Source organism: Triticum dicoccoides, chromosome 4B, assembly GCF_002162155.2.
Source record: "Triticum dicoccoides isolate Atlit2015 ecotype Zavitan chromosome 4B, WEW_v2.0, whole genome shotgun sequence".
Lineage (NCBI taxonomy): Eukaryota > Viridiplantae > Streptophyta > Magnoliopsida > Poales > Poaceae > Triticum > Triticum dicoccoides.
The window spans coordinates 108,924,369-108,949,599 of NC_041387.1; the positions used below are offsets into that span (position 1 = coordinate 108,924,369).

The 25,231-nt window shown below is 47.7% G+C and overlaps 1 protein-coding gene across 1 annotated transcript; it reads right to left on the reverse strand.

Moving 5' to 3' along the window:
* Positions 1-3,856: 3,856 nt before the first annotated feature.
* Positions 3,857-5,751, reverse strand: LOC119295329 (berberine bridge enzyme-like 27). The gene has a single exon (XM_037573733.1). The coding sequence runs from the start codon at positions 5,720-5,722 to the stop codon at positions 4,091-4,093; it is 1,632 nt and encodes a 543-aa protein (XP_037429630.1). The 5' UTR covers positions 5,723-5,751; the 3' UTR covers positions 3,857-4,090.
* Positions 5,752-25,231: the final 19,480 nt, after the last annotated feature.

Below are 25,231 nucleotides of genomic sequence, written 5' to 3' on the forward strand. Positions count from 1 at the left end.
GGACTACACGCAACAAGATGAATATTGAGCATAAATTTCCTTCTCACCCTGCTGACATTATTTTCAAATGTCACTTGTTCCTTCAGACATGGACGCCGTTGGGGAAACGGCGTGATACAGACCGGATGCCGGAGGCTATGGAGCGGATCTGTTTGATCCAGATTGGCGCCCGCCACTAGCTTGCCGCTGGATGCAGTCTTTTGGGTTGGTCCTTTGCGAGCTGCTGCTTATTTCACTTATCTTGCAGGCTTCCGCCGGTGGCATGTAACGTACCTTGGCTGCGGCCGTTTTATTTTCTGTTGTTATGTGTTTAACTTGTTGGATTCTGCCTGTCCGTAGGCTTTATTAATTTAAAGCCGGACGCCTCCGGCGTCTTGGTTCTAAAAAAATCAGTGGCCGACCATGAATGTACACCATTGCAGATGCAAGGTATTGGCCTTGTCATATTTTTTTTCGAAATGATGTACTACTCCAGCAGATTGTAATTTGCTTAAGAGTTACTCCATGGTTGCCGAGAAGCTTTACAATTTGACGAATCATTTTATCTTTCTTTTGATATTTGATTTCGACTACCTTGATCTGCTTTGACACCAAGAGATGTTCCCTTTGGCTTGTACCTGTCATCCATTTTAATGTCAGGTTCCTGATACATACTATTTTTTTAATAGAAAAGAGATTACACCCCAGGCCTAGTCATATTCACAATAGCACCCCTTGGAGCACCTACAGGAATTATTTTACCTTTTTAGAACAGCCTTTAGTTTTTACTAGGCATATATTCAAAGTTTAAATATGTCCAAAACTGCGTTTATTATTTACTTTTGAAAAGTTGTATATGATAGTTTAATTTCACTTGTGCAGATCAGAAATACAAGGAAACCAAGTTTTGGTACATTTGGGAGGATTTTTAGTTACAAAAAAGTGTGCTAACAATTTAACCATTTCTGTTTTTTTTTCAAAAAGGATTGAATAAATACTTAGATATTTTTCAAATATTTTTTTGACGGGTGTATACTATATTATAGACCATGGAGATTATTTATATTTTTAAAAGTTTTTTCATTTAATTCAAATTGGGTTATGGTTCTTGAAAAGAGACTATAATAACATGATTTTGGCTAAAATAATTGTAATAGAATATTTTTGAGCTTCGCCCATAAAAAATGACAAGGACATTATTTTTTGATGGATTGTATCATATTTACATGTTGAGAATATCTTAGTTAAACGACAATCCAAGAAAATATAATAAATGCAATACAAACCAATAAGATCCAAATGTAACTTCTTTTTGTTTGTCCCAACTTTCATCTTTATACTATTGCCGATATTATGACGGCAAAAATGTGTGTGCATAAAGCCAAATATCAAAGTGGTACTACCACATGTTCGTCACACATATTCAAATGTACAATTAGGAGTTCAAACTCACCTCGGGCATTAAATCATTATTTACGAAGAGAGGCCGAGCTACCCAACAGGGATGACAAGTACCCACCTTTCATCTTGAAAATGCATACCACACGACAATTAATGATAATGATGCATAGACATTGTGAGTGTTTGTTGGTACGAATGTTGAGCACTTCCGAGCTGACACCTCTTCTAGGGAGCTGTTGCCCGATTAAGAGTATGCGTGGTCTGAGTAGGTGTACTTATGACCCAAGAGAGTACTTGGTCTTCAGTAGACTACTCAAGCTACTTAGGACATGCTCGAGTGATCATGAACATATATGATCACACACTTAACGGGATGGAACATTTTCAGATTGGATTTAAGTAGATAGTGAGCACTTAGTCTATTCCTGCATGTTGCATATAAAGACATCTACATAAGCCAAGGTTATGGACGTATCTGATGATTGACAAATATGTGAAAGCCCTAGCCATCACCACCTCCCACGCACAAGCCATGTGATCCGATCTATAAGTCTGCCAACATTCCTTTATGCATGTGTGGATACCTTGAACGCATTGCATCGACGCTTGGATGCACCACACAAGAAATATTGGGAGGAAAATGTCGTACCACTACATTTGCATTGACATGTTACTTCATCTACTTCCTTTATGAGTCTACACGTGGAGTGTTAATGGCGTGATCTATACAATATCTTGTTTCTGCTTTTAGGGTTTATGCAGTAAAGCAAATTTTTTGTGCTAGCGTAGTCTACTATGCCAACACTTCACTACAAACTTGGAGCGATATGAATCTCAATGTACCAACACCCAATGAATGGTTCTCACTAGTTAGACGCTTGTTTATGTGCATCATTATATGTAGATAACTATTTTTGCTGTTATTATTTATATACTTCACTTATATCTTTGATTCCGTAGCTGAGAATTACATCTCAGGTTTGCATATTCATTTTTTATAGAACCGCATTTAGTTATTACTCTCTCTCGATGTTCACTTTCAGTTAAGAAAATGCAAAAAAGAGCTTCGCTAGTAGACCCTAGAGTGCAAAGAAGTTGCATGGTGAGTCCTATGGTTGAGAGACTAAGAAGTTGACTTTGTACAAGATCTTAGAACCCATTTTTTATTCTTCAAAAATAAGCTGCAACACAAATTTTGTGGTACCCTCATTTTGCAAAGCATTGCGAGAAGGATCACGTATTATGTTTAAGTGATATCAACCAAGAATCATTCTTCCGATGTCCACATGTACTTTGATATTCATAGCTAAACAATACTGCAACGTCATTGAGTAGTTACATAGGTGGTCATAGACCAACTTATTCAACATCATCATCATAATGTGGTACAGAAATAGACGATGGGTGAAACCACAGTAGAAGGTGAACAGAGTACATGGACATGGAGGATCTCCATAGTCGACATGGAAGATGACCGGGACACTTTCTTAGATATCGTACTCACTGCCGTGACTTGTAGTTAGGGCGTTAGTACATGAAATCTACTTGCAAGCCAGCCAACAACATGCAAGGCAATACAACAGGTTTAAATTGGGTAGATAGTGCAAAACATAAGGGTGTATGTACATGGTGCAAGTGCAAATCAATGTGTAAGAGTGCTATATATAAGGTTGTAGAGGGTGGCTTATCACACTCGTCCAACTGGCTGTACTTGATGCCAAACATGTAGACATGCTCAACATAACTAACCTACCAAACGAGTAGACATGCCCAACACGACTAGTGTGCCTTGGGGCCATAGTGCCACATAGACTGCCTCATGGGTGTATTATTAACCATTGTTGACTTAGCCGCATGACGAAATCCATGACATCACAAAAATCCACCGATCACTGAGACGGGATACTCCATAACATAACACTCATCGAGTATAAAACACCACACGAGTAACAAAAACAGGCTACTCGCCTGAGACTGTCATTTTCATTAGCATCCCAATAAGCATCCACATCATCACCATGCATAGCGCAGTCCATTCAAATGCAACTTGATAATGTTTATCATGGAAAGAGAGTAATTAAGATGTCTCCACCCAGCAGTCATCACTCGAAGGAGAAAATACAAGGTTTCTCATCCCTCCTTTCGACGGCTTGGCACCACGGGAAGCATTGGAATGCATGCGTCTTAGATGGTATATAACCCTCCTTGAACCATCTCTTGGAGCTCATCTAGGATGAAGATCGGCTATGGGTGCGAGAGGGAGCTTTTTGGCTTGGCCAACATCATTACTGAGTAATCCGCACGTGGTAGACCTCCAGCCCTCTAATTTGGCCTTGTGCCAGAGACCTTTTAATCTACGCTCTATTCTTTGATCAAAGAAGATACACAAGCTTCGCGTTTTCGTGAAAAAAAAACTAATTAATGAGTAACAAAAACAGGCTACTCGCCTAGACTGTCATTTTCATTAGCATCCCAATAAGCATTCACATCATCATCAGGTATATTGCAGTCCAGTCAAATATACAACTTGATAATGTTTATCCTGAAAAGGAGAGTAATTAAGATGTCTCCACCCAGCAGCAGTCATCACGCGAAGGAGAAAATACAACTTGTCTTGTAGAGTATGGTTTATTATTACAGCAAGGGAAGTAGACTGATCCCGACCCGTAACCGTAGTCATTTTGAAGTAGTAAAAGGATCGAATTAACTACTAATTAATGGGATCTCTTGGCATGAATCTCTGCTCACTTGGGTCGTCGTTGTAGTCGTTGTAGGCTGGGACTGGTCGCAACGGGGGGATGCTCTGCTCGTTCCTGAAGTAGTCCATGGGATCCACGGCAGCCTTTACCGACGCGAGCCTCTGGTAGTTGCTCATGAAGTAGCGCTCACCCCAAACCTTGCCGCTCTCGGACGTGGTAACTTCGTCCGCCACCACGTTCTGGCCGATGTCCAGGTCCCGGAAGTTGACGTACGCCTGCCTAGGGTTGCTACTCACGTAGTGCCCCATGAAGTCGTAGAAGCTGGCGAGCCAGGTGGTGGCCGCCGTGCCGCCGTCGCCCTGCCAGAACGCGATGTACTGGATGATGTAGAGCACGCCGCTCCGGTGCGGGTACGGCGTCGCGGCGGTGGGGATGGTGGCCATGAGGCCGCCGTGGGGCTCGAGCACGATGAGCCCGGCGCCGTTCATGGTGAACCAGGAAAAGATGTCGTTCCACGCGGCCTTGGGGATGGCGCGCGTGACGTAGTCGGACTTGACCTTGGTGAAGGTGCTGAGGCTGGTGGTCCTGCTGAGGAGCGCCTCCTCCAGCGGTCTGTTGTTGGTGAAGGTGATGAAGGACAAGGCCGTGGACTGGAGCCAGGTCATGGGCTGGCAGTCGGCGCTCGTCATGTTGAGCTCCGGCAACCGCTCGCCCATCGTCGCCACGAGGGAGCTGCACGTGCCGAGGTACATGGCCCGGAACGCGGCTTGCTGCCCCGACAGCATCACCGTTATCGCGAGGTCGTTGGGGAGCGATGGCCCGACGTCTTGCCATTTGGTAAGGATGTCTATGGCGCCCTGCTCAAGCGTCTTTGCGATGCTGAACACCGTGACCGTGGGTGGGACCTGCACGAGGTGGACCTTCCATGAGAGCACGATGCCGAAGCTCCCGCCGCCACCGCCTCGGATGGCCCAGAAGAGGTCCTCCCCCATGCCGGCCCTGTCGAGGACCTCCCCGTTGGCGTTGACCAGCTTGGCGTCGAGAATGTTGTCGATGGAGAGGCCGTACTTGCGCATCAGCATGCCGACGCCACCGCCGCTGAAGTGGCCGCCCACGCCGATGGTCGGGCACTCGCCGGCCGGGAACGCGGCCTCGGGGTTATTCTTGGCAATGGCGTAGTACAGCTCCCCGATGGTGGCGCCGGAGTCGACCCAGGCCGTGTACTCCCAGTGGTTGACGCTGACGGCCCGGAGGTTGGCGAGGTCGAGCAGCCCGAAGACCTCGGGCCGCGCCGACCGGTAGGACAGGCCCTCGTAGTCATGGCCGCCGCTGCGCACGCGGAGGCGCACGCCCTGCCAGCGGCCGCAGAGCACGGCGGCCTGGACGTGGGAGGCGTGGGTGGGCGTGACGACGCAGAGCGGCCTCACGGTGGTGTTGGTGAAGAACTTGGGGTTCCTGACGGAGGAGGCCAGCACGGCGGTGAAGTTGGTGGTGCACTGGGTGTAGAGGAGCTCGCTGGGTATCTTCTCCCTTATGCACTGGAGGAAGCCATCGGAGGAAGCTAGGGAAGGGACTGAGAAGACGAGGCAGCCTGAGAAAAAGGTGACACAAAGCACGAGTGATAGGCCTCTGAGCATGGCCATCTTCTGCCTCGACTCTCTCGCAGCAGGAGTGCTAGCTGTGCCAACTGAACTACTGCTACATGAACCTCCTTATATAAGTTACAATTAACTGGGAGTGCTGGTGAGCGGACGAACACGCACGCCAGTGATGTTAACGTTGCCGTCCATGTCGAGCGTGCAAGGCTTGAAGCCAACTAAATCGGCCATGCTATAAATTAGTGTGTGCTAGTTGTGACATGTGCGTCTCGGAGATCTTGTGTATCTCGCCACTAGTAGTGGCTAACCGAGTTTGCTAATGGCGTGCGCGCGTGTAGTGTATCCACTAGAAAGATCATGGTGTTAATTAGTGGCGTGAGTTTGAAGTTCGTGACATGCTTAGTTTGCTATCTGCTATCCATATCATCTATGCGTCGCGCATTAATCATGGCAATAGAGAAGGCAAAAGAATGTCTGGTTGTGGGGAACAACACATCACCAAAAAACTAGACTTCTCCATTGTGGTTGTGCACGTTGCGTGAAAACAACAGCAGTGTGAAAACCAGCAATGGTGCTGTGTTCATTCACTCTTTTCCTTATGATCATACTAATGTAATTGCCGGCACACTCTGGTCTGCCGCACATTCAAAGACGCACGAGCTATAGTTGAGAGAACCAAGACTTTTACTCCAACACGTCACCTCAAACGGTCGTCTGTTTTGTCTAGATTCTGTCCATTTGGGACGGCCAAAAAGACGTTGTCCGGCCGTTTCTACCCTTGTGATGGCCGCGCGCCCAACCGTCGGACGCAATTCGTCCGACCGTTTGAATTTTTTGCAAAGATAATGAAAACTGAAATCTAGGCCCCGCGGCTAGAATCAAGGCAGTTCATGCTAGCCAGAGCACCAGTGACCGGCACACTGTCCTGCGCACAAAAAACGACCATAGTTCCTGTCTCGCGGCCCCCCTAGATCATGCCAGCATACAAAATTACATTGGTTCTAGCTCAATCATCTAACTCGAGCATTTCCTTTTGCTTCTTCTCAAACCATCTTCTTCTTTTCGGAAACATCTTGCTCAAGTCCATGGTCATAAAAGCTAGCACCACCTCTTTTGCTTTGGTGTTTGCATTGATGACCTCAATCTTGAGCTTCTTTGTTTCGACGGCTTCCTCGATCTCGCTCTTCCTTCTTTTGACGGCCTCCATCTCGAGCTTCTTCATTTGTAGCTCCATGTAGACGTTCATTTGCTCTTCTTTTTGTTGGCGCTTTCTCTAGTCCTTTACTTCCTTTTGGGTCATCATGCCATGTAAAGTTTCTTGCAAGGTGAACGATGCCACATTGCACATATCGTCCACCTTCAAGTTGGTCTTGCCCCTTGGCCGCTTCACTCCTTCTCCATGCTCAACGCCGGCTGCCGGCTCTCCATTCTTCTTGAAGGCGACATATTGATCTTTAAACTTGGGGCAATCTTTGATGAGCGTCCAACAATGGATGAGGATGAATGGCTTGTTCGCATGTTGGGCCTTGATGACTTCCAAAGTTTGAAATGCCTACACAATGCAAGTGAAGGCCGCAATGTAATACTGAAGGACACAAAATGCGACAAACATGAACATGACATAGGAACAAAGAGAACAAGTTTATACCATTTCACTCATGCCTAGGCGACTCACGCGACGGACTTCAATGCTCTCAAGCGCGACACAAAACTTGTTGCATTCTTATTGGATAAACATCACCTCTTTTGGATTGGGTTGATGTTGCGGGTGCTCGAAAAATTGTAGGGTGGCAACTTCCTACGTTCATGGAACATCGCCTGAACTCTCCTCCAAAAAACGACACCTTTTTGCTCGGCACCGGTCGTGGGATCTTGCCCTATTTTCTTCCAACTTCCGCAAATCAACTTGCCATCGTCTTTGGTGTATGATCCCATCTGAATGCTTTGCCTCCTCTTTTGGGCATTAGCTCTTAGGTGAGCTCATCGATAAACAATTAACGGCTCCTCCTCAATTTCTACTCCATCTTCGTCTTCACAATACATGTATTCATGCCATGTATCACCTTGGTCGTCGGCCCCTTCTTGGTTGTCGTGGCCGCCAATTGCTCGGCACCATCATCTTGGCCGCAGTTGTCTTGGCTTTGGTTCTTGTCGGGGTCGAAGTCTTGGGCATGGCCCTCGGGGTGGAAGGCCTCGCCACGGCCCTTGTAGATGATGTTCTCGCTGAAATCATCAAAGTCCGAGTCATCTTGCGTATGCGTCAGGTTGGGCATTCCGTCGAACAGCTTGCAGGCGTCCGAACGGTTGGCCATAGCAATCTCCTGCGGTCTCTTCTTTGGCATCCCGGTGGCTGCCTGGCCGACATCGGAGCCAGGCATGACATTGACGTCGATGCTGGCCGCGGGAGCGAGCTAGCCGACGCGATCACGCTGTCGTCCGGCGACACGGAGAAGTGGCTCGCACCATGTTCGTGTGTCTAATGGAGAACGGTTGTCTGCGGTGTTGTGGAGGAGTGTCACATCCCTAGTTCTGGTATGCTCAAGGCTAGCTAGTCATGTGTGCATCATGTTTAAATTCCATTTGAATCTGAAACGGGGATTTGTGAAACCCTCAGAAATCATTTTTGGAAATGACCCAAATAAAAAGTGCTCCAAAAAGGTCCAAGAAAATGTTCATGTTGCTCTCTGAATATATTGGACAGAGATAAAAATCAAACCAATATTTTTAGGAGCTCATAAGTATTTATTTTGGCCACTTGGATTAATCCAGTAATTATTTTGTCTTGGATACATATATGTGCTATATATAATATATGTCCAAAAATTATGCTAGTTGTTGAGGAGCTATGGAATAATACCACTAGCCCCTACAAAAATTGGCATAAGAAAATAAAATGGTTTAGTATTTTTATCAAATCAAACAAATGTCAGAAAAATAGAAAAGGAAACAGAAATGGAAAAATGCATTGCGTGTGCTCACCTGCGGCCTGGCACTTTGCAGCCCAGCGGGCCCACTGGCACAGTACCAGTCATCCTTCTCCTCGCGCCAGTCAGCCGGGCGCGTGGCCGACGCGCGCGCCTCGCCCTGCCGCCACGCCACCTGCCTGCCTGGCCTCCCCCTCGTCGCTTGGATGCCCCGCGTGACGCCACGCGCCGCCCCGCACCTCTCCCACTCTCTCCCGTGCTCATCCCCACCTCGCCCGCTCGCTTTCTCGCCCGTCCGAGCGCCACCGTCGCCACCGCTCACCGTTGCCACGCCCACCGCCATGGCGTCGCCTCTCCGTCAAGCTCAGGAGCTCCGCCACGTCGCCGGCTAGGCCCTGGAGCGCCTCCTTCGCCGTCGCCTTCATCTCCGGCCGCCAGAGATCGCCCTCGCCATTCCACTCGCATCCGGCCTCCCCCGAGCTCGGTGAAGACTCCACTAGAACCACCGTGAGCTCCTGCCCCGTCCCCCTCTCCCTGTTTCGCCGTTCCCGTGCTGTAGCCCCGATTCCCGCCACGGTCATAGCTCCTCGCCGCCGTCCATGTCGCCATTGTCGCTCTAGCCGCTGCAGCCCGCAGCCGCATGCGTCACCGTGTTCCTGGTGACGCCAGGAGGCCGTAGAGCCTCTCCGTTTACTTCCCCGTGCACCACAGCACCTCACCCGCACTTGGCCATGCTCCGGCCGCCGCCGCGAGCTCTGCTCCGGTGAGCTACGACCACCCCATGGTCTCCTGCGTGTCCCACTGGATGCACGCGAGCCTAGGCTTCGCGTAGGTGGTCTTCGCCGCGCGTTTAGGCGCTGGAGGGCGAATCCCGTGCCCCTCCACCACGTTTGGCCTCGCCGGCGGCTAAACGCCGGTGGGGTTGACCGTTTTGACCTTGCCGGGCCGCCAGGTGGGCCCCGTGGGTCAGGTGATTAGCTTAGGGCTAATCAGCATTAACTAAACCCCCTGACACTGACTAGTGGGCCCAACGCCACTAATCCCGCAATTAGGATAAACTAACCCCCATGTTTAACCCCGTGTCACTGACGTGTGGACCCCACACGCCAGATTTGACCTGGTCTACTCCGTTGACCTGCTGACGCAGGCATGATGCATTTATTCATTTTTTGTTTTTAAAATAATCAGGAAATTCTAGAAAATGATATAAACTTCAAAAAATCATAGAAATTCAACCGTAGCTCAGATTGAAATAAATTATATATGAAGAATAATCAAAAAAATTCAATCTATCCATCTGTACTAGTTTCATGCATGAAAAACCAACTTATACCTACTGTATAAGTGAAAACATATAAATGGCATTTATAAGAGCTTATTTTGGAGTTGCATTTGAACCTTTGGTTCAAATGGACTTCAACCTAATGAACGCTAGCTGCATTAGCTCAAACAACATCACATCTACATGCCATGATCATGCATCATATTGTTACATATGCTTGTGTTTTGATTGTCGACACCATTCCTTCTCGATAGGTCCTGCTCTGGAGAGTGCTCGAGAGTACCTGTCCGTGAAGCAGTGCCTCTCCTGTTGATCTACCAGGCAAGCAAACCCCCTTGTTCATTCCGATACAATCCTATTATATCGCTCCTACTCTCTGTTATTGCATTAGGAAAACAACGATTCAATTGCTACTTTGAGCTATGATAGTTGAACCCATTCCTCTGCATGACCGTCATTGCCACAGTAAATAGTTGAAACCCACTAGCATGTGTAGGAGTTGATTGAAGCCATTGTTGTGTTCCTACCATGCCATGCCTGCTATTGCTTAGAGTGTGTCAGGTATGATTCATTGGGAATGAATTGGAATACAGTGCTATGTTCTGATGCTGAGAGAGAAGTGTGTGAACATGAATTGGTAAAGGTAGCGGTGAGAGGTCATGTAGGAGTACATGGTGGGTTGTCTCACTGGAACCGTCCTTAAGCACTGAGTTCTGTGTATGTTGTCCAATGACTAGCTACTACCACACATTGGGTTCTGGTAACTCGACCCCTCTCGTCTTATTAACCGACTTGATCTCTGTCCAGGAGTCGCACTAGTTTCTGGTGCTTGTAGGCAGTGTTATTCTTCTACCAAGTGGCACCCGGCAGGGTGGGCTTGGGACAGACTAGGCACACGTGGCATGGTGTACTAAGTGGCACCCGGTTGGTGGGCTTGGGAACCCTGCTCACATCGTTTGGGGCCGTGATGGAAACCTCGGCCGGACTCCCTTGCAGAATAGAAGCCGAATAGGCGATAAACCTGGACTAGAGTCTTGTGTGGTTAGTCAGGTCATGGCCGACACCCTCGCCAGGCTTCTGCTTGAAGGTTGCCGAGATACATGACGTGTACATGGCGGTAAGTGGCAAGAGCGTGTGTGAAGAAGTACACCCCTGCAGGGTTAACATGATCTATTCGAATAGCCGGGTCCGCGATTATGGACTTCTTGGATGCTTACGTGGTACATAGATAACTTGAAGTGGATACTCTAAAATGCTCAAGACAAGTGTGAGTGCTATGGATGGCCTTCTCATAGGGAGACGAGGATGAATCCATAGTAGTGTATTGTGTGGTGATTAGTGGACTCATGTGCGCCATCTCACCTCAAAGAAGTTTCTCGTAGTCGTAGAACATGATAGCCACTGAGTCAAAGCTGGCTTGCTGAAACTAAACCCCACATTACCCTCTTGATATAAATTCATGTATGATAGGATCTGATGTAAGTCTTGTTGAGTACCTTTGTACTCATGTTGATTTATTTATGTTTTTGTAGCGGAGACTTCGGTCTTACTAGTGTTCTTGTGGACTTCGACAAGTAGCTTGTACCTTAGCTACGATCTTGATCGGATGTTGTCACTACAAAAAAAAAGACACATCCGTGACATTTTGGGCCGAACGAATCTTTTTCCTGTCATACATATGACACTTCTATGATGATAAATGTGACACTTCTATGGTGGGCTCCTACTTCTATGACAAAAAATCATGACAGAAAATGGGCTTTTCGTCCTGGTTGGGCTGGAGACGCAGCTGCATGACATTCTTTGGGCCGTCCATGACGGAAAAACCGTGGTAGAAGCGAAGGGGAGTAAAATTTCAGGGATTTGCCAGTTACGGTCGGAGGTCGGGGGCCGAGCGATGCGCGTTTTTCTCGTACACGTACGCACGTGTGTGCGAGGCGTTGGCTCTAACTGAACCCGAGCGAGGCGTTGGGCTCTAACTGAACCCGAGCGATTGCACTGCAGGCTACGTGTTACTGAACCCGAGCGATCGATCAATGGCTATTAACTGAACCCGATTAAGCGATTCCTTCGCTACTGCTGCTAACTGAAGCCGATCGATTGGATGAACAGTGAGCGTTGCAGGGGGGTTTGGATGAACAGTGAGCGGTGGTGTTGCCTCTAGATGAGCATGACCCCGTGGTGTGGTGGAGGGCTGGATGAACAGTAGACGGTGTAGGGGTGCCCGTGGAGGGGTGGTTGAACAGGACCCCGTAGTGTGGAGGGTTGGATGAATAGTAGCCGGTGGAGTAGCGCGCGGTGGAGGCTGGATGAACAGGAGCCCGTGGAGGCTGGAGGAGGTCGAGGTAGCCCGTGGAGGCTGGAGGAGGTCGATGGTGGAGATGAACATTATCCAGTGGAGTCCCGTTTTGCGGTACGCCACACCCTTCCAGATGAACAGGACCCCCGTTTCGACCGTAGGAGGTCCGTTTCGTCCGTTTTGCGGTACGCCACAATGCTCCCGATCAACAGGACCCCGTTTCGACCGTAGGAGGTCCGTTTCGTCCGTTTTGCGGTACGCCACACGCCTCCCGATCAACAGGACCCCCGTTTCGATCGTAGGAGGTCCGTTTCCTCCATTTTGCGGTACGCCACACCCCTCCCGATCAACCGGACCCCCATTTTCGACCGTAGGAGGTCCGTTTCCTCCGTTTTACGGTATGCCACACCCCTCCCGATCAACAGGACCCCCGTTTTGACCGTAGGAGGTCCGTTTCCTCCGTTTTGTGGTACACCAAGCCTCGTTTCCATCGCCTGTTCCGTCCAAGCCCTCCCGATGAACACGACCACGCATTCCGTTCTGACCCAGCCGGTTGGCTCCCACGCGTTCCGTTGCCTTCCGATGAACACGACGCATTCCGTTGCCTCCCCATGAACACGACGCATTCCGTTGCCTACCCATGAACACAAGCCCTCGCCGTACGTATGCGCGAGTAGGCGTTCGAGACCCCGCCCTTATGGTTTTCTTTCTTGCACCCTGGCCGCTGTACGTATGTGTACATGCTACGTGCGCGCCTCTACTATGACACGTGCGCGCCTCTACATCGACCAGTATGTACGTACATGTTCGCGACCAGGATGACAACACTACGTACGCTTCGACCAGGTGGGTCCCGACTGTCAGACACTTCCTTGCCTGCAAAGATGTAGCTGGTGGGTCCTAGCAGTCAGGGGGGTGAATCATTTTGTTTTTTTGCCCGGACGCACTTCCTTGCGTGCGAAGGTGTAGCTGCTGGGTCCCAGCAGTCAGGGGGGCGAATCATTTTTTTTGCCCGAACGCAGTTCCTTGCGTGTGAAGGTGTAGCTGGTGGGTCCCAACAGTCGGGGGCGAATTGTTTTTTTCGGGCGCACTTCCTTGTGTGCGAAGATGTAGCTGGTGGGTCCCAGCAGTCAGGGGGCGAATCGTTTTTTCGGACACACTTCCTTGCGTGCGAAGATGTAGCTCATGGGTCCCAGCAGTCAGGGCTGAATCATTTTTTTTCACGAAATACGGTGGCCCTCTGGTGGGTCCCCGCTGTCAGGTGGAGGAATAATTATTTTGCGCATAATAAGGAGGCACTTCCTTGCGGCTGCCATGGACCCAACTGTCAGCCTCTCCACGTACAGTCCACGTCCGATGGAAGTCGTTCCTTGACCACGTGGACCACGCCACACCGAGAGCACCACGACGGTGGACGACGGCGAGGCCTAGGAAGGGGACGACGCGGAGCCGGGGAAGACGCGGTAGTGGATGCACATGCAGAGAGGAGTACGAGGGTTCACTAGTTCGGCTGCGCTGCCATCGCCGCAGAATAACAGGGGGTGTGGGTGAGTGGAGGGATGGCCTGTCCAGCGGTGGGAGTAGTAGGGGGCGGTGAGGCCTCCGCGCCAGCACAGCCGGCCACGAGAGGCAGGAGCAGGCGACATGATCGATGCTGCTTTGGGCGGCTGGAGCAAGAAGACCAGAGGTTGAAGAAGCACGACGGCCATTGGATGGACATCGTATGGTCACGGCAGCTAGAATCATTTATATTGACTAAGTTGACAAAGCCTTTGGTACGCCAACTTAGTAGGCCCACAGGTCAGCTTCCAAAACGGTGCGTCCCAGATGTCAGGGGGAGGAATCATTTTTTGGGCGGGAGAAGCTAGAATATCCAAGATTGAAGAAGAAGCACGGAATCCGTTGGATGGACATCCAACGGCCACTGCTGTAGGAACCGTGTGTTGACTATAAGTTGACAAAGCCTTGCATACGCGTCAACTATGTTTTTTTAGGGGACGCGTCAACTTAGTAAGGCCAGAAGTGTGTGGTAGAGAACTTATAGCCCATTTGAGATTTGTAAGAATGTGTAGCCCATTTTTGAATTCTAATGGAATTTACTACAACCCATTTACAGTTTGTTAAAAGTATAGCCCATTTCAACCAATCGTTCAAAACAGAATTCAATAAAATTTCCCACATTTTGATGGGATCCGAATATTTTTATCCCGAAATTTCTAGTCAGATTAAATACAATTTCAATATAAATTTATATTACGTAAAAATCCAACGAAACATTGTGCTCGCAACAATTAATGAAATTAAAATTTTCAATATCCAAAAATAATATTTTATAAAGTAACCACTGTTTGGTTCATTTTTTTATAGTCACTACCCAGTTTTTATAATTACATCCCATTTATTATTTCTTAAAGTCCATTTTCTTGTTAAGCCTAATGCATCCCTCCTAGGAAAGATTTGCAGCCCAGCGGGGCGGAGAATAATAACTTGACCTTGCCTGGGTATTCCTTAAAAAATATAGCCGAGCTAGCCATTTTCAGCTTGAAAAAAATTAATATCTGGGCTGGATATCTGGCTTGGGCTAGACGGGCCACAGCCCGCCCAGTTAATACCTGCAGTGATGTTTTCGTTGTTGTTCAGAGGAGAAAAATGAATATCTGGGGTAAACATCAAAAAACTCTGCAGTGCTCACACCTCAAAAACACAAATACTGCTCGAGCTGCTTTGTCCCAGCTGTCGGCCGCTTCTTGTGCAATTCTCTCGTTTATTGACTACTCCCTCCTTTCCGGTTTATAATGCTCAATTCAAAAATCTCACCAATCAAGGTAGATGGCGAGTGGTGGAATACTTTCTATAGTTTTGCAAAAGCACCTAATTAATGCTCTTGCTATCCTAAAAAAATTATGTTTATCAATGCATTAATTGTAGTGCATGCATGCATAAAGTACATGCATTGGTCAATTTTCTCTTAATACTTGCATGCAATGATTTAATGCACCTTGGAATCAGAACATGTGATGGAAAACAACCAAATTGAGCCTTATAAAATGGAAAAACTAAAATTTTGAGATAAGCCCTATAAATCGGAAAGGAGGGAGTACATAGGTTGACAATGGTGTGGGACCGTGATGTCAGGAAACCAGGAGGAAGCAAAATAAATTATAGTTTTATATATATATATATATATATATATATATATATATATATATACATACATATATATATATAAAATAAGGAGGCACTTGCGTACGTGAGGCTATGGACCTGGTGGGTCCCCATTGTTATCCTCTCCAAGTAAAGTCATCTCCTCGCCCGCGCATGCTTTCCGCCCGAAACAGTCAGCATCGGCCGCCTCGCTTCCCGGTGCAGGCGATTGCTCCGCCTTCAAACGACACAAGTGCCATCCGTCCGTCCATATGCCGCACACATTAATGATACACGGTTGCCAAGGCGGCTACTCCGGCGCCACATGTCCGTCCCTCCGCCCGCCCACCGTTGCTATATAAACTGTTGCGCCGGCCATAGGCCCAGTCATCCGCATCTGTTTCCTTTCTCCTGTCCACACCACTACTGCCCACCATGGCTTCCTCGCGCTCCAGCGCTCTTCGGGACAGGCGGACGAGGGACCACAAGGAGATGGCAGCCATTGCTGCCGACCGGCTGGCCGGCAGGCAGCCGGAGGACGACGACTTCCCAATGGAGAACATGGTAGTCGACGATCCGGCGCCAACCCCCTCCTCCGCGCCATCCTCGCCAGTGCATTGCACCATGACCATCATCAAGGCCCGTGCCCAATATATGGACAGGGTGAGGCAGATGCGTGAGGAGCAGTTCCGGGAGGCGCGGGCCGATGCCGCCTACAACCACCATCTCCTTTAGGAGCACCTGCACGTGGAGGAGCAGATCGCCGCGGAGCGGGCGGAGAAGGAGGCGCTGCTCGACTTGTACCGTTTCGCCCGCAAGGGCCGCCTCGAGCGCTGGCGGTACCGCATGCGGGTGGCGGAGGCTGTGGTCGCCTACAAAGAGGCTAGCAAAGAGGGCGATGAAGCGGGCGCGGCGTTGTTTGGCGAGACCGAGGATGAGGCAGAGAACAATGCCGGCTCCGACAAGTCCCCGCTCCACTGGCGTCGACAAGGCCCTGCTCCGCCGAGGCCCCGCGGCGCCAACAACGCTGCAGAGGACACCGCCGGCTCCGCCGAGGCCCCGTGGCGCCAACAATGAGGCAGAGGACACCGCCGGCTCCGCCGAGCCCCTGCCCCGCCAACAACAAGGCAGAGAACATCGCTGGCTCAGTCGAGGCCCCACCCTGCCAGCAACGTGGGGGAGGATTTCCACCGCTCCGCTGAGGCGCCGCCCGCCGGCAATGAGACAGAGGACATCGCCGGCTCCGCGAGGCCCCGCCCCGCTGCCAACGAGGCCGCGCCACACAGAAAACGAGGAAGAGTAGAACACGGTAGGTTGCCGCCGCTCGGGTCCAAGTAAGGCCACCACTGCTACCCTCCGGTTGAAGCCAAGCTAGGCGAGTTGACCATTGACGGCCGATTAGATTCTTGGCGGCGACGTGGAGTCGAAGAGCTGCGCTGGAGAAGAACGCTGCTTCTACTTAACTGCTGGTGCAGTTGGCTGACTGACACGTGGGACCAATAGGCCACATGTTAGTTACGCAACTGCACCTGCAGTTAAGTCACTGAAGCTTCTGTTCGGCTCAGCGGGACACATGTGGGTAGCTTCGGTTAATTAATTATACCTCCAGGGCACCCCTTTTTAGTTGAAGAATGTATGAAATGTAATGAAATCCGGAATGTTTCTATGAAATCCGACCGTGTATGAATGAATTTATTTCGATTAGTTTGAATTCCTGTATCACTGGCATTGGATGAACATGCAAAACAATACGTACTAGCATTATTCCCAAGGTGATCACCTCATTTGCAGCAGTTTCACATGTACTCCCTCCGGTCCTTTCTAGTCTGCATACAAGTTTTGTCTGCAGTCAAAGTATCTCTACTTTGACCAATCTTATACAAAAAAGTATGCACTTTCACAATGTGTGAAGTAAAAAGGAACAGAAGGAGTACAAAGAGTTTGAGCAGCTTTTTAGCGTTTCTGTACATTGCAATCAAACACACATGCCTGGCAATTCATAGAGAACATTCAAAACAATCGATGATTATGCATCTCAATGACTCACATGTCACAGGCAATATTTACTTCACAACTAAAGAATAAAGAAAAAATTGATCGACGCTGCTGATAGCAAAGGGCGTCCCATTCGAAAATATCAAACACATATCTTGCTAAAATCAATGAGCAAAATTTGACAAGGTTGTCCCATTCCAAAATATCAAATGCCTAGGATTGTGGAATGGGCAGGGTTTGCCATCAGTTCAGACATTGACATGGCACCTCGTGCTAAATAAACCAGCTGTTCTTTTTGTGCAGTTCTACCAAAATCAACCAAATTCGCGCGTACCTTGGATGATTTTGCCCTTATATGTTGCAACGCCTTGAACTTATGGGTACCTCCTTTCTTGTGGTGGAAATGAATGATTCGATGTATTCATGAACATTTTGAGCAGTTCCCATTGAAATCAAGCTGAGCACCCCCGTTTGCACAAATACAAAAAAGTGATTAGTATAAAGCAAACTGTACTATGAATTGATAGTTTCAACATGCACATACATGGTCCATGTAGAGAACACTTTTAGAAAAAAGGAACTCACCAGAAAGAATCCTAGAACAACATTGTACTCGCGCATCACAACAAAAAAATGGAGATTTGTCAGTCCTTCTGAGCTGAAGTTAGTTTGGTCTTGTGGGGAGTAATGTAACCATCCTTCAACTGCTCCTTCTGATGAGAAGATAGACAAGGCTTCTTCACCCTGGCATAATCGGAACTAGTCACTTCACGTACTCCATATTCTTCTTCAGAGGAAGATGATCCTGTTGTGCAAAGACAAGAGGACTACTAAATGCTAGCATCCCTGTTTGCTCGAAAAAAAGGAAAGGAAATATTTAAAACAGCACAGATGAAGCACTTCTCAAGGACAATACCACTTTTTCATGACAGTATCTAAACAGTAGCACAACACCAATAGAGATGACAAAGCTCAGTCATATGGATGAAATCAGTGGGCGAGTACCAACCTTTGTCAGGAGGCTGATTGTGTAGAGCATACAGATGAAGCACTTCTCCAGAACCATCTGTTGCTATCTACGGGGGTGTCCATGCTTACTATGTACTCCTCGATTAGTTTAATGTTTCCAACATCTTATTGTGCAGTTCCACTAAAACATATGGTATCTTCAAAGAAGATCCCTGTTTGCACAAGTAGAGATAATTACGTATGGCATCAAATCAGTGGCAAAACAATTGCTCGTTCCAGACATAGCAATAAATTAAGATGCAAAACTATATCATTACTTGTGTCATCACAGTTCCCGTGCTTCATTACAACACCGGGAGTTGATTTTTGTTTTTCTTCCACTTTTTCTTCCCCTTCATCACTTGGTTCAATAAGGAGACCTCTCATGATGCGGAATTCAAACAACTCACAAGAAGAAGATCTGAACCAAATTCGCCTTAACGGATAGGAAGTAAGATCTCCTCTTCTGCAGTTCCACTAAGATCAAGCAATCAAGCAACATTGTCGGTGTGACATTTTGGTTGAACTAGACAAAACACTCTTAAAACAAAAGTGTTTTGTGCAGTGCAACAAAAGGTCACAATGGCAACGAGGTGAAGTAGATAACCCTCTTTACACAGAGGTGCAAAGGAAACAATTAGTGGTCAATAACGGTGGATGACACAGAAGCCAACAAAAAGAAGCATCTACCTTATCTAAATGGGAAAGAAAGCAAGACAGTAGCATTTCTCAAATGGTGGCATTGATTAATATTAACATAGAGATTACATTAACAATAAAATTCGTTAAACATGTAATTTGCTTTTAACTGTGGCATTGCATCAATTTTCCAGCGGCATTATTAGAGGGTGTTTGTTTACAGGGACATTTTGGTGTAGGGACTAAAAGAACTCCGTGTCAGTCCCATCTAAACCAAACAGGAGGGACTTTTAGGGACTAAAAGTGGGCATTTGGGACTAAAGAAAGAAGACCCCGAGGGAGTTTTTTTGGGACTTTTTCCAATAGTTGCCCCTGCCACGCATCGCACCTTGTTTCTATTAGTTCATTTCTAGGGGTAACATGGTCTTTTAGCATGTCATTTAATAACCTCTAGTCCATGTTTAGTCCCTGGAACCAAGCAGGTAGGGACTAGGGAGTTTTTAACCAAACAGGGCCTTAGATTAACAACAGCTAATGGGTTGCACGAGACAGTGGACGCACCAGCACCATGTGCATCTATCGATGTATTGTGGTCATGCACAGTCTGTTGCAACAAAGAACAAACAACCAAGAAGCATATTTGTGTTGGTCCCAGTTTTGTTATCTTTAGACACCTTTCCCTATGTGAGCGCAGCAAATCTAGTCCTGCTCAAACTCTACAGCCTTGTCCCTTCCTTTCCTTTTTGAACTAGTACTTTCGCCCCTTCCTTTCCTCTTTGAACCACGTCCTAGATTTATGCGATACAACTTTCCCCACTACTTTCCCCCATTCCTTTCCTCTTTGAACCACGTCCTAGATTCATGCTATACAACTTTCCCCCTTCATTTCCTCTTTGAACCACGTCCTAGATTCATGCTATATACAACTTTTCCCACTACTTTCCCCCACTCCTTTCCTCTTTGAACCACGTCCTAGATTCATGGTATACATGCAACTAGAGCAATGCATGTGGAGTAAGTAAAATATACCTTAAGGTTCTTGTGGCGTGGTTCGGTGGGCGACGGGACGACGACGAAGAAGAAGGGGTTGGAGGCCCTCCCGCGCCGTCGCTGGGTGGAAAGTGAACAGCTATGCCGGTAGTGGATTCCCTCCCTTGCCGACGGCGACAGCGTTAAACCTCCTTCCCTTCCCGACGGACGGATCCTGCCTGCTCTTTGAGCAGTAGTGAGGGGAGAGAGAGGCCAACGATATCTTGTTTAGATCTGGAGAGGGCGAGAGAGTGTGAAGAGAGCAACTACAAGCGCTAAGGCTCCAACGGGAGAGGGCGAGAGAGTGTGAAGAGAGCAACTACAAGCACTGAGGCTCCAGCGTGTATATATATACTGGAGAGAGAGTGTGAAGCGTGCAAACCCTAGAAAACATTTTGACCAGTCAAAGAATCCTCCTGGCAAAAAATATGCTCAAGTGTAGTTATCGAACCCGAGACGTCAAGTTTGATGAGCGAACAGGCTAACCAGCTAGACAACCCTCCCATTATGTTCAACGAGAGGAAAATAACCTTTTATACATTCCTGCATTCGTGTGACAAGCATGCCATGTATTTGTGTGTGTGTGTGTGTGGGAGTCATTGAGATTTCAATCATAATCGTGTCATGTGGCTTTGGTGGTAAGACTATCCACAGTGGTGCAGAAATAATGCAGCCTTAGTCACCTTACCTCTCTCCACGTAGTACGTTAGGTCCTACCAGTCAGAGGGTGAAACAAACAAATTAATAAGAAAAATTAAAAGCGCCAGTGGTGTATCTTACCTGACACATCTCGTTACTGCTCGGGAACACTGTCCAATTGATCCCTCTGTTCGCTCACGTACTATTTTAAGTGAATCCTTATTATAACATGCACACAAATTTTGGGCACTTGTATTCGACTTAAGTCAGTGTGCCACCGTATCTCATATACTTACTACTCCCTCCGTCTAGGTGTAATAAGTCACGTTAGAAGGTGCAACGGGACCAAGGTGCGTGCGTGTGCGTGTGTGTTTAACAGCATGTGTGTGTTAGAGAGTGCGACAGATCGACCTACTCCTACAGAGAGATGGTGTGTAGTGTACGATTTTAGCCGCGAGAGTCGGTGCATCCTTTCGTTGCCGGGCGTGTCCGGTAGGGACATGCGGACAGCTGCCACGCCCGCTCCTGACCAGCCTGGCCCACCCAAAGCCCCTCCATCGCCCGCGCACACTTCCCGCCCGAATCGGTCAGCGCCGCTCCAAAGAATTTGTGCCGCATGCATGCCCGGGCAGAGCGTACGCGACCTCTCACTGGTGCAAGAGTGATGGTTGCTTCGTCCGTCCAACTTACTGCTGGGTCTATGTGATTTGACGGCTCATTGGTCTTTATTACTAAGGTGGTAGGACTGCTGGATGTCCCACGCTTTCGGCGAAAGGAGGTACTACTACTACTAGATTATAATTTTCCCCATTCTTACAGCGGAGGAGTGCAAGAGCAGTGAAAACACGCAGGCTCAGTGATTACATGGCCCACCTCACACTATCACCGTGCGACACTTAACTCTTTACACAGTACTCCCTCAATTCCTAAATATTACTAGATGAGTCCCCGCGCGTTGCCGCGGAACAACGGTATATCTCTCTATGCAAAATTATCGATTTCATAGAACTAAAAAAAACTCTATAACCGCATGACAAATGTGGTAGCCAAACTAAATAAACTGCCATCATCATTTAGATCATCCCACGTAAGGAAAAAAGATCAGCCAACTCCTACTGCATAATGGGATTATATTTTTCTTTTTGACATGTTAATGGGACTTAAAAGCTCACTTACATGCATGCTACCGGTGCATGCTTGCATGCAGACATGTTGATGTGATTTAAAACCCACTCACATGCATGTGCCACGGTATTTCTGCATGCTTGCATGTGGCTTAGTGCAGAGCCTCTCAACGTCTAGATCAGACGGCTATTATGGACTGATTTACTTCATCTAAAAGCTACATAAATTTTGATGATGTGGCTCAAGGATAGGATAGAGAATTCCTAGTAGTGGGGGCTAGCTATTACTTGTAGATAATTCTTTGTAGAGATTCCACTAGGTGAACTACATACGGAATAAAATGAATGAATCTACACTTAAAATGCACCTATATACATCCGCATGTGGTTCATGGTGAAATCTCTACAAAGACTTATATTTAGGAATGGAGGAAGTACTAGTATAGTACTACGTACTGTAATTTATCAGCGAGATAAATTTGTACAATGCTATGAAGCTTCCAGCTCCTGTTACATGTATCTTGCGTCCAAGGTTGCCCGTTGCAACATTTCATCAAATACAAAGGAGACTAACATGCATGCTATTGCATCTCAATGATTAAAAGATCATAGCAAATATGTACTCCCTCCGTTCAAAAATAAGTGTCTCAACTTTGTGCAAACTTTAGTACAAAGTTATACTACTACTAAAGTTGACACTTATTTTGGAACAGAGGCAGCTAAAGAAAAAAATGATCCATGTAGTCCCTAGCCCTTGAACCGTGAACCCTGACCAGGCTTCAATTTGCTGGCAACGTTCGAGCATCCTAATAAATGAAGTTTGCAACCTTTTGACCATCAGATCATTTTGTGCAGTTTCACCAAAATCGAGATGAGCATCCCTGTGGCAAAGAAATTGAAGAAGCGTGATTAGAATAAGATTAGTGGGACTAGTTGATGAGACACAAACTCATCACAAATACAGTACATAGAAGCCAGTAGAGGTATCAGGTATGTGCGGGGCAAAGAAGTAGAGAAATATCAACAAGGAGTGATGTGGGCAGCAGGAGCAGTGGTGCAAGCCGGCTGTAAAGGGAGTTGTACCCGAGGGACGTAACTCAACCTTGAGGAGGGCGTCGGGAGGTAGCAACTGCCCACGTCGCGGTAGTGATCAAGGGACGAAGGCAACCTCACCGGCTTTGTGAGAGAGAACAACGGGGACCCCTGATCGGGACGTGTCGACAGTGGGGTTTGCCTTCGGCGACGGCCACCGCATCTACACTAAGCATCCACCCCTTCCCCAAGCGGACGTGATCCATCGGGATGTTAGAGATGTGGCCACAGTCGTTTTGTGCGAGAGAGTGTGAAGAGAGCAACCCCAGCAAGCAACCGTGTAGGCTGGCCTGTCCTGACTATGTATATAGTGGAGCGGTTTACTTTTCTCTCCATATGAACCTATCATATTGCGTACGTGCCACTGAAGAAAAAAAACTTTATTTATAAATGATGCGGCACCTACTACTCATTCTCCTATAACCTTGCGCTCGGCAGCTCCAAAATATTAACCTTGCGATTGGCTCTTCACCTCTTCGGGAAGTCGAGCAATAATGGTAGTGCAGTATATATCGTTCTGGCTACCAAATGAATTGCTGCATGTCCACCACGTGGGCGAGGGGCGAGGGGCGAGGGAGAGTGCTACTACCTCCGTCCTGGTTTATAGGTCCCTTTTATAGTTTGTGCCAAATTTTGACTAAAGATTTAACTAACAAAATGTTAATGCATGTCAAGAAAAATTATCTCATTGGATTCGTATTTGAACATAGTTTTCAAAAATATAATGTTTGGTGACATGCGTGAACAATTTGTTAGTTTAATCTATGGTCAAATTTTGGCAAGAAATACAATGGGGACCAATAAACCCGGACAGAGGTAGTAGTACATACGGAGCAAAACGAGTGAATCTACACTCTAAAATACGTCTATATACATCAGTGTTTGGAGTGTGTACTAGTAGTTCATATTGAAATCTAATAAGGACATATATATTCCAAACAATATGATACAATCTCTATAACCAAGGTAGTAGGGACGAGGAGTAAACGGAGGGAGTAGTAAATTTTTCTCCTCGTCCTGCGAGCCACCGCGCACATGGGCGAGGGAGCGGGCGTAAGGCGGAGCAAGCTTCACCTCATCCTGCGAGCCACCGCGCCCGTGGGCGGGGGAGACGGCGTACTAAGCAAGGTTCCTCAAGTTGACGGGACACATCAAAAGTACTCCAGTGTATAGAGCCTTGCCTCTAAGGTAGGCCCCACATGGTTTGCCTCTTTTTTTAATTTAACATAACGCGTCAAGTCGCATTGTTTGTTCACCCGTGGTAGACAATCCTCCCTCCACCAAGTGGACAACCAGTACACGTGCCAAATTACCATGTGGGCTGCCTTTTTCGTACAGAAATGAGCTCCACCGTGTACCCGCACGGGTGTGGTTGGGAAAGAGACGGGAGTACGTGTACCGTGCATGCACCTCTTCTCTTCGTGCACGTCCCCCACCTACGTGGGTGTGTGAGAGAGATACAAACCGTGTTCGTGAGTGTATTTTGTTTTGGGGTGGGGGGTTGATTTCATGAATTATTTGTGGGAATATGTGTCGATGACATCTCAAACAAAATTTTGCGTGCAATGTGTGTGAAATGGAGGCCTATCCATATCATACATAGAGGGTCGGGCAATCCACGAGAAGAGAGGGAGGGGTCATAGCTATCGATAGAGTCGAAGAGAGGATCAAGTGGGTGGGTGCGAGATCGATGAAGAGAGCCATCGAAATTGTGTGTGTGTGCAAGTCAAAGATATAGCACGACTGGCCTACCAGAACGTTAGAGGGCACATGTCAAGTTTGTGTGTGGCAGGGAGACATGACTGGAGTGCTCGATGTATCGGTGTGTGTGTGGGGGGGGAGGGGGTGGGGTGAGGGGTAGGCAGAGGCCTAACTATAGAGGTAGAACGACTCGTATATGTGTTGAGAAGGAGAGACCCAACTATGTCTTGAGGGAGATCGGTCGACATCCATACATAACTGAAGGACGGGAAATATGATGGGACAGAGAGAGAGAGAGAGGAGAGAGAGAGGGAGGGAGAGGGAGGGAGAGGGGTAGAGTGCTGGATGGGTGATGGAGTTGCTTCTCGGAGATGTTGGGAGAGGCCTACTAGACAAACTGAGGGTGGAACTGCAATGTTATCAAGAAGAGTGGGGATGTGTTTCTGTGTGTGCCTGTGCATGATAGATCTGTCGGGACGCATCCATGGATGATGAAGGGCAACCATGTGTTTGGTAAGCAAACCTAACTAGATCGGTAGATCAATTGTTGTTTGTCGGAGGAAGGGAGAGACACAACTAATGAGGTAGATCGATCGACGTGTGGGTAAAAACGAGTTATAAGGACCTAGCTAGCTATATGTATAGTGAGAGATCGGTCGGTGTACGTCCATTTGTTAG